The sequence below is a fragment of the Heloderma suspectum genome, chromosome 2 (assembly GCF_057233095.1).
Source record: "Heloderma suspectum isolate Gila_16-S chromosome 2, 16-S_ref, whole genome shotgun sequence".
NCBI classification, from domain to species: Eukaryota; Metazoa; Chordata; class Lepidosauria; order Squamata; family Helodermatidae; genus Heloderma; species Heloderma suspectum.
The window spans coordinates 158,746,608-158,755,906 of NC_139459.1; the positions used below are offsets into that span (position 1 = coordinate 158,746,608).

Here is a 9,299-nt window from a genome sequence, read left to right on the forward strand (position 1 = left end):
TGAAAAAGTGAGTTTCGGAGAAACAATTACTGGCCACTCTTGGAAACAGAATGCTAGATTTAGTCTGAGCCAGTAGAGCAATTCTTAAGAGCAAATTACATTTTGCTTCCAGGTAGAGGGTGCTCACAACATTAGAAAGCCAACCTTGACATGGGACTTGGAAAGATGAATAATTACAGGCCAGTTCTGACTGATTCATCAAAGGCTTGATACCCTCATCAAAATGGGAATCTTCTGCACATATAAGGATTGTTCCTTACTTGGGATTAAATCTAATTTAAATAAATGGAACTTACTTCTGAGTAAACATGGCTGATTATGGGGGGAAGCTCATCTTCTGCATGAGCTATGAACAGCTGTGTTATGTTCCTTCCTGTGTTTTTTTCCTTCTAAAGTTCAGTGGTTCAGTTCTTCCTTTGAAAAGACGGATGCCTATTCTGCACATGCAGCAAAATTAGGTGGTAGAATTGATTATAACACTTACGTTGCAGGTGGAGTTGTCATTTTTAATGCAGTACCATGTAAAAACCACCTTCCACAAGTAAAGAGATAAAAAAGTAGCATGTCAAGGAGAAAGGTTCTAACCTAGCCTGCTTTTTGTTGTGCTATGTTTCTACTTGCAGGGTGTTCCTCCCCCACTGAAGAACATTAAAACTCTGGTTTCTGCTTTAGTCTGGAATAATGCAGTCCATTCTGCATCTAATGTTTTTGCATTAGGTTGCTAACTGGGGCCAGGTGAAGGGAATGTATTATGCCAGTGCTCAAAGAACCAGAGCTCCTGGTTCACTTCTGAATACAGTTCAAGGTGTTGGTGTTTTCCACATAGCCCTGGTCCCACATAGATTGCAGTACCTGCAGGAATGCCTTCTCTAATTGGTACCAGCTGTGCTGTGATCTGTTTTGGGAACTCTCCTCAGGGCCCCCCCACCAAATAAGGTAAGGCAGGTGGTAAAAAGAGGGACTTCTACATGGTGACACCCCATTAATAAAACTCTCTTCCCTGGGAGGCCCACATTGCTGCATTTTTGGTGCTAGGCACTCTTCCCCCAACCTAGGCTTTTAACACCTAATGAGATCGTAGCACAGATTTTGATATTTTGGTTTTCTGCTGTTTTAACTGATTTTTTTAATTATGTGCTTTTATCTTTTATTGTAAACCACCTGATAATTTGTTGAAATATAATAAATAAAATTTATTTATTTATCACTTCCAATTTGTTCACCTCATTCTGTTGTATATACAGCCAGGCCTGACTTTAGTTTTTACCTCCAAATCCTCACTTTTTGAAAGACAATAATTGTGTTTTGCGGCATTTACCTTGGTTTGTTCAATACAGAAAGATACAGCGATTGCAAGTCTTCAAGAGCAAGTGAACAATGCTAAAGAGAAGCTGATGAGGCTTATGGCTGAAGAACAGAACTACAATACTGCAGAGTCTCCATTTCCTTCTACCTCCCATGTACTGCAGGCTCACTCTACAGCCAACTGTTCTTCCATAGCAGCTGAAAACTCACTAAGAAATCCCTTTTTACCTGGCCAGGGATCATGGCAGTATCCTAGATTCTCAAATGCACAATACAGACCAGGATTGTTTAGTAAAAAAGGCTGCACTGATTATCTAGAGTGGACAGATCAACAGAACACACCAACAGATATTACTGCTAGGTGCAGACTAGTAAATGGATGCAAGATAGATGATTATTCAAGTGTTAAACATGACCAAGGTCAATGGCTCTCCCAATATACCACCACACTTAGTATGGGTCCTGTACAGGATCCACTCAAACAGAGTCTCTCCACAGTGAGTGGGGAAGCAAAGCAACCACAGTCTTCACCTATGAACCAAAAGCAGCTCCCAGGGATCACTTATGTGAGCAGTGAAAAGCTTCAAGAAATCTTTCAAGAGCTGAGTGTGAGCCACAGTAGCATTGCCAAGACACCTTCCAGGGAGCCTGAGCAAGGTGAAGACTGTGAAATAAGCATGGTGTGGCAGCCACAGGAGATGCAGACAAGCTTTATGAACCTTAGTCCTTATAAGACAAGGCACGAGAAAAAAATTCCCACCCACTCACCTGGCTCCATGGCCCCCAATACTTGGTGTAATGCGGACAAAACATCCAGCAGAATGCAAAAATGCTGCAGCGGATTAATAGAATTTCCTTGGGCTGCAGCAAGCAATGCCAAGGATGGAAGTTGTTTGCATCAGCTGCCTTCTTTGTCATCAGTGGCGTTTAAGGAAACACTTCATTACAAAGCTGAAAACTGGTCCAAACATTCAAGCAATGAAGGGCACAGCTGGCTCTTAGATGAGCACCAAGTGGAGAATTGTATGTCCACACTTTATCCTAGCAGCTCCAAGAACCTCTATCATCAGCAGCAGGATTTTCTGCCACACACAGTACTAGGCCCCCTTCCCTCTGAGCACTTTTATTCTGATTCTGATAGCAGCTCCTCGTGGGGGATTACCCATTGCCGCCACAGACAGTATTGTAAGGTTTGCCATTGCAGTGCGTCTGCCTCTAGTGACAGCTGCACTACTGATACAGACCCTGAGCCTAGTATGACCCTAGACCATTGTGTAAAACTCTATGGCAAGCCTCAGCCAATTGTGAACTTCAATGAGGATTTGGAGCCCACCTATGTGTAAAGGGGAGGGGGGAATGTAAATTTCAATTTTCCTAGAGGAGGGTATCCTCCAATGGGTGGCTTCTCCTGCTTGTTCCAACAAGCAGGGCTATGCAAATACAGGTGTGCATGCAACAACCTATGTGGGGGAGAGCACCCCTCTAACTTCCAGTTCCAGTCCTGCCTAGCTCCTTGTGACAGGCAGGGCAGCCGGGTTCCTCCTTTACAGAGGAGAATCCTCTATTTGAAGGGCTGCTAGAGAACTGTCCTCTGGAGAGCCAGTGTGGTGTAGTGGCAAGAATGTTGGACTAGGAGCTGGGAGATCCGGGTTCTCGTCCCCAATCGGCCATGGAAGCTCACTGGGTGACTTTGGGCCAGTCACAGACTCTCAGCCCAACCCACCTCACAGGGATGTTGTTGTGAGGATAAAATGGAGAGGAGGAAGATAATGTAAGCCACCTTGGGTTCCTTGCAAAAGGAAAAAAGGCGGGTATAAATGCAATAAATAAATAAATATGTTGAAGCCATCCTCTATTTGAAGGGCTGTCCAGTCCAAGTCCAGTATAAAGATAAAGAACCATCAGATGGAAGAGCTGGGCCTTGAAGTTGTCCATCAACAGCATCTGGATAGGAGACTTGAGTTGTATTTCTATTTAAATCATAATAATTTAATATGCAGATTTTAAGCAAATATGTGTCTTCTTTTTGGGGGAGTCACAAGTGGCCACAAGTTGGATGAGTTCTACCAAAGGTTTGTATTCTACCTCAAATTCCTCTGTTCTTCCCTTCTAATTCCTGATCTGAGGGGAAGGGAGACAGACAGAGATACACCTCTACAGCTGCAATGTTTTCTGAAAGGGTGAGGTCAACAGTCCAGTGCTGTCAACTCTTACGAGGATTTTTCTGACAGGACTGGGTTGGATGCAAACAGGGCCTTGTCCTCCAGCAGTTGCATGCCCAAGGAGCCAAGCCTACCTTCAGTAGAGTGACTGCCTCCTCTGTAACCAGGGACCCATTTGAATCTTGGGGAAAAAACTCAGATGACAAGGCCTCCTTGCTGACTAGGGCAGTCATCATGGGGAGTGCTTAGCCTCCCCAGCTGGCAAATGCATTGCTCCTGAAAATTTTGAGGTGTGGTAAGTGCAGGGGCCTTGGGGAGCAGTGCCAGCTGGCAGGGGTCCCCTCCTCCCCCAGTCCTAGACAGAAAGCCTCTGCACCCTGAATTTTATAAGTGGATCTGTCAGGTCTTCGTAAAGGACATGTCTCAGGGGCTGGAGCAGTTTCTTAATCCTCAAGAAACACAAAGAAAAAAGCCTGGACAATTTTTCTTACTCCCCGCAGGTGCAAATTACATCTTTTTTCAGCACCAAAACCTGCATGTAAATGGTGATGGGGCTCTTCCCCACTCCTCACTTCCCTGTCCGACACAGAGCTTTTAGACTGAAAATGGAGGCATTCCAAGTGTCAGCATGCCTCAGCATGCCTTTCACCAGACTTTTTTTTTTTTTTTAACTGTGGAGGACTTCTTGATTTTAATTCACAAGACCTGTAAAGCACTTAACCTTATGGGTTCAGGTTTATCAGTCAGCCACAAACATCAAGGGTACCTGTAGTTTTTCTGAATGATAAGTCCCCAGGGGTTGATGATGCCTTTCCTTGAGACCTCTGAGGATGTTGTCCAAAGAGAATGTTCACAGCTGATTGCTTCTAAGGCAAGCAGCATTTTTGCTACAAGATTTTATATAATTCCTAAAGAGGTGATGGATGAACTCAAGGTGCCTCTGGTTGATGCCCCTGTGGCAACTCTGGTGTCAGGGGCAGTGGTCCTGAAAGATGGGGATGACACACCCAAGAACCTAGATGATAAAAAGCAAGCTAATCCTTAAAAAGCCCATAGGGTTTTGGTGCTTGCCATTACAACCTTGCCAGCCTAGTGTAGACACAAAGAGGAGAGTGAATCTGAGTGGCTATGTGCTCTGACTGACTCTGTGCTCAGCTGTGAGAGTTGAAAGGGGGAGTGTCCTGAGAGTTGCTTGATTGCTCAATGTGTGTGATTGGGGGATTGCTTCCTGCTGAGCAGTCATTAGGTCCAGAAGGTATACAAGCCAGCCAGTTCTCGAAGCGCAAACAGGGAAAGCTAACAGGACTTTGACAGAGTAGGTCAGGTAGGGGGCACCTAACAAAATTTCTCTATATATTAAGTGGACAGTAGGTGCTTAGAAGTGCCCACCAGCTGAGCTGCACTAGTAGCAAAGAAGGAAGAAAAAATGATTCAGCTGTAGTGGCCTGTGGGGAATACAGTGTTTTCCTGCCTGAAGATAACATGGCATACGTTTTCAGCAACCTGGTTGCATTACGACATGAAAAAGTAAGAGATCTGGAACAGCAAGTGGCCACATTCCAAGGTATAAGACAGGGTGAAGAGTTCTTGGACAGAACACTGGTGGTGCTACTCAGGGGCTACTCAGAAAGGAGCAGGATGAACAAAAGCAAGAGCAACCTGCATGGATGACAGTGACACGCAGGAGGAAGAAATTCAGAAGGCACTCTGCACCACTGGAACGAAGAAACCACTTTGAGGCTCTTGCAGAAGAGAGTAGCTCTGAGCCTTCAGGGGAAGATCTACAGCAGACTTAGCAAGATGCTGGAACAGAGGGATGGAACTGCGTCCTGCAGCAAGAGAAAGAGAAGGGTGGTTGGTGACACCCTACTTCAAAGAACAGAAGGGGATATGTGCCGGCCAGACCCATTATCTAAAAAAAATATGTTGCCTTCCAAGAGTATGGACTGGAGACATGAAGGAGTGGCTACTGAAACTTATCAAGTCTACCAATATTATGCTGGCTTCCAGTGATCACTGCATTAGTGTCAAGGTGCCTACAGATAGATTGCTTTATAATCTGCTCTAGAATGTTCCCAAGTCTATAATTCCCTGATCTTAGTTGTTGCCCTTTTTGAAGTTAGGGACAACATTTGCTCTCCTCCAGTACTTCACCCATTCTCCAGAACTTCCCTCCTGCTCATGTTGTAATGAACAATGCTGCCAAGCACAGCTATGACTACATCATGTTGGATTATGAAACTCTAGGAAGGAAGCTTAAGAACATTGGGGCTTTGGGGCTCATCCATCCTCACAGTCTATGGAAGAGAACTAGGAAGGGAAAGAAGAATTCTGCAGGTGAACAACTGGCCATGAAGATGGTGTTGCCAGGAGAGATTTGGTTTCTGGAATAAGGGCTTACACATTTTGGATAAAGGATGGCTGGTGGGAGATGGACTGCACCTCACAAAGACTGGGAAGAATATATTTGCTTGAAGAACGGTAAGTTTGATCAGAAGGGCTTTAAACTGAATCCTGTGGGGGATGGAGATGAAAGCCCAGAGGTAAGGACTACAGATAAGGGCTCATGCATTGAAGCAGGAACTGGGAGAGCAGCTGGGGCCTGTTTCAACTCTTAATAAAAAAGTAGGAAGGTAATTGGAGCATAAAGTTCATGGCTCTCCATGTCTTTATACTAATTCTAAGGGTATAGAAAATTAATAGGATAAGCTTGAACTCTTGATTCACAAAGGTATAACTGAGACTTGTTGGGATGACTTCCTTGAGTTGAATGTAACAACTGAAGATATAACTTGTCCAAAAAGAACAGAAGCCATAGGAAGGGGTGTGTGTTACGCTATGAGGTTCATCACACAAGGCTGCTTATTTCTAATATTGCATTAGAATATGCACTTTCCCAGCCCGAATGTGTGCATATTTAAATATGCACATTTTAATTACCTCCTTTTTAAAAGCAAGCTCAGCAAAATGGTGGACACTCGTGGATGGGTCCAGGTGAGTGTGGGTAGCATCCGGGAGGATGCAAGTGACGCCAGGGGCTTAGTGGGCACGGTCCGGGGTGTGGGTGGAGGGGAGCCCAATGGAATCCCAGACCCAGTCAGGTGTCTGCGCCATCCCTAGTACGAAGTAGTAGTAATGGGGGACTTTACCCTCATATCTATTGGGAGACAAACTCTGCCAAGCATGGTCTCTCTCTCTCTCCAGTAAATTACTGACTTCCCTTGCTGATAATGTTCTCCTTCAGAAGGTGGGGGAAGAAATGAGGAGCTCAGCCATCCTTCACTTGATTCTAACCAATAGGGAAGAGTAAGTTATTAAGGTGAACTTTGGCGGGAAATGACCATATAATGTTTGAGTTCTTGATTTTAAGGAAAACTAAAGCTGAGCATAGTCAAACATACAACAATGGAACCAATTACCTAGGGAGGTAGTGGGCTCTCCCACACTGGAGGCATTCAGGATGAGGCTGGATAGGGATGCTCTGACTTGGATTCCTGCATTGAGTAGGGGGTTGGACTCTATGGTCTTGTAGGCCCCTTCCAACCCTACTATTCTGTGATGCTATGTACCTTGGACTTCAGGAAAACTGATTTTAATAAACTCAGAGCAATGATAAGTAAGATTCCATGGCAGGAAAACCTAATAGGAAGAGTTCAAGAGGGATGAGAATTCTTTTAAAAGGAGATACTAAAGGTGAAATTGGAAATAATCCAAATGAGGAAAATAATTGGAGGACTACAGAAGAAGCTGATATGGCTACACAAAAAGCTTAGAGTTGATCTGAAAACCAAAAAGGACACACATAGGAGGTGGAAGGAGGGACTAAGGAAATGTATAGGCAGATAGCCTGAAATTGCAGAGGTAGTGTCAGAAAGGCTAAAGCTCAGAATGATATGAGGTTGGGGAGGGATGCTAATAACAAAAAGGGCTTCTTCAGATAACATCAAAAGTAATGGTAGACCCGCTGCTCAGCAAAGATGGTAAAATACTGATGGGTGACAAAGAAAAGGCAGAACTGCTCAACTCCTATTTTGGCTCAGCGTTCTCCCAAAAGAGAATTGCATCCTAGGGTGTTGAAGGAGCTAGCAGATGGACTTTCAGAACCTCTATCTATTATCTTTGAGAAATTCTGGAGAATGGGTGAAGTACTGGAAGAGGGCAATCATTGAACTTCCACTGTAAAGTAAAAGTGGAATTTCCATGTACTGCCCACACTGTCAGGGGAAACCGCTGCTACATTCCACAACCTTCTGTCCACACCAGGAAGCAGAGATGTAGTCAAAGCTCTTCCTTCCCTGTGCTGCTCCCTTGTACTATGTTCTCTGTACAAAGGTCTTTGTTTGTTTGTTTTGTTTTTTGTTTCTTCTCCAGTATTGTGCATTTCAAGAAGTCCAAATGTTCACTGCTGCACTTTTACACCCATGTAAGTGCACGTAGGCCTGATTTGGATCAAGACCATGATGTTCCAAGAGCAGAGGTTAAACCTTTCTCCTGTATCAGCTGGAGGGTGTTCTGGACATTTGGGTTAGCCTCTCTCTCTGGTGGCAGGCTGAGTCCAATAATAATTATGCTCTCCAGGGGGAGGGGCTACCCAGTCCTCCCAGACTGGCCCTGCCTAGCGTCGGTGCAATAGGTCTAGGTTGATCTCTTTAACTAGTTAAAAATAAAATTACTGTAAATTTAGGCCAGCAGTGGCACTCCGTGATTCCTGCCACCTCAGCTGTCTGAGTGAAAGTGTCATTTTTTGCCTGGGCAGTAAAGGGGCAACACCCCCTCCCCATGCTGGCAATCATGCTCTTGGGGCCTTTTAGGCCAGTGGTGGAACTCTGTGACTCCTGCTATCTCAGCTGTTGGAGTGAAGGTGTCATTTTTTGCTTCTGCCATAAAGCGGCAACCCCCCCTCCACCACGACACCTGCTGCCTCAACTGTTTGAGTGGAGCTTCGCTGAGAGTGGGAACAGCACTTGACACTTCACACAGCTTTGAGTAGCTTGAGGGGAAAGTCCCTCAGTTCCCAGTGAGTGCGTTCTTTTTCTGTGTCTCACACCGCCATTTTCTGAGCACTCTGCTCCTCCTCTGTAGGCCTCAGGGATACTTGGAGGCACTACATGCTATTTTTGTCTCTGCTGTGGCCACCTCAGCCTTCCTCTACCTGGGGTCTTGAAGTCATGGAGATGGCAGAGCACAAACAGACCCTGGGAGAAGGATCCTCCAGGCTTGACTCCTCAGGTATCCAGAGCAGCGACAGAGAACTGTGGGTCAGTGAGTCACTCAGAAGCTCCTGAATCAGACACCCTGACAACCCCAGACCTCAGTGAACAAGTCATGATTCTATGACTTCGGGAGAAGCCTGGTGAACAGCCTTGGAGGTGGAAGTCAAACCTGACCATAGAATCATAGAATAGTAGGGTTGGAAGGGGCCTACAAGGCCATCGAGTCCAACCCCCTGCTCAAGGCAGGAATCCAAGTCAGAGCATCCCTGACAGATGGCTGTCCAGCCTGAACTTCTTCTGAACCCTCTCCAGTTTGTCTGCATCCTTCTTAAAGTGTGGTGCCCAGAAATGAGGAGAAATGAGTATGCTTGATCAGATTTTATGGTTCTAGGGGAGCCTGGACTACTCACTTTACTTTTCATGTTGTTACCAGGCACTGGTAACAATACAACTTTTGCATGGCTTAAATTTTGAACTACAACAATGTTCAAATGTATCATCCCTGATAGCCATGACAATGTGGTCACTGAACTTGAGCCAGACATCCTAGAGAGTGAAGTCAAGTGGGCCTTAGGAAGCATTACTAACAACAACGCTTGTGGAGATGACAGTATTCCAG

The 9,299-nt window shown here is 45.2% G+C and overlaps 1 protein-coding gene across 1 annotated transcript in view; it reads left to right on the top strand.

The window, feature by feature from the left end:
* Nucleotides 1-3,309, top strand: part of GPR156 (G protein-coupled receptor 156) — a 72,664-nt gene extending 69,355 nt beyond the window's left edge. Inside the window, exon 10 of the mRNA XM_084835387.1 lies at nucleotides 1,338-3,309. Within this exon, the coding sequence (XP_084691513.1) occupies nucleotides 1,338-2,648 (1,311 nt within the window). The 3' untranslated portion in view covers nucleotides 2,649-3,309. The remainder of the gene's footprint in view (nucleotides 1-1,337) is intronic.
* Nucleotides 3,310-9,299: the final 5,990 nt, after the last annotated feature.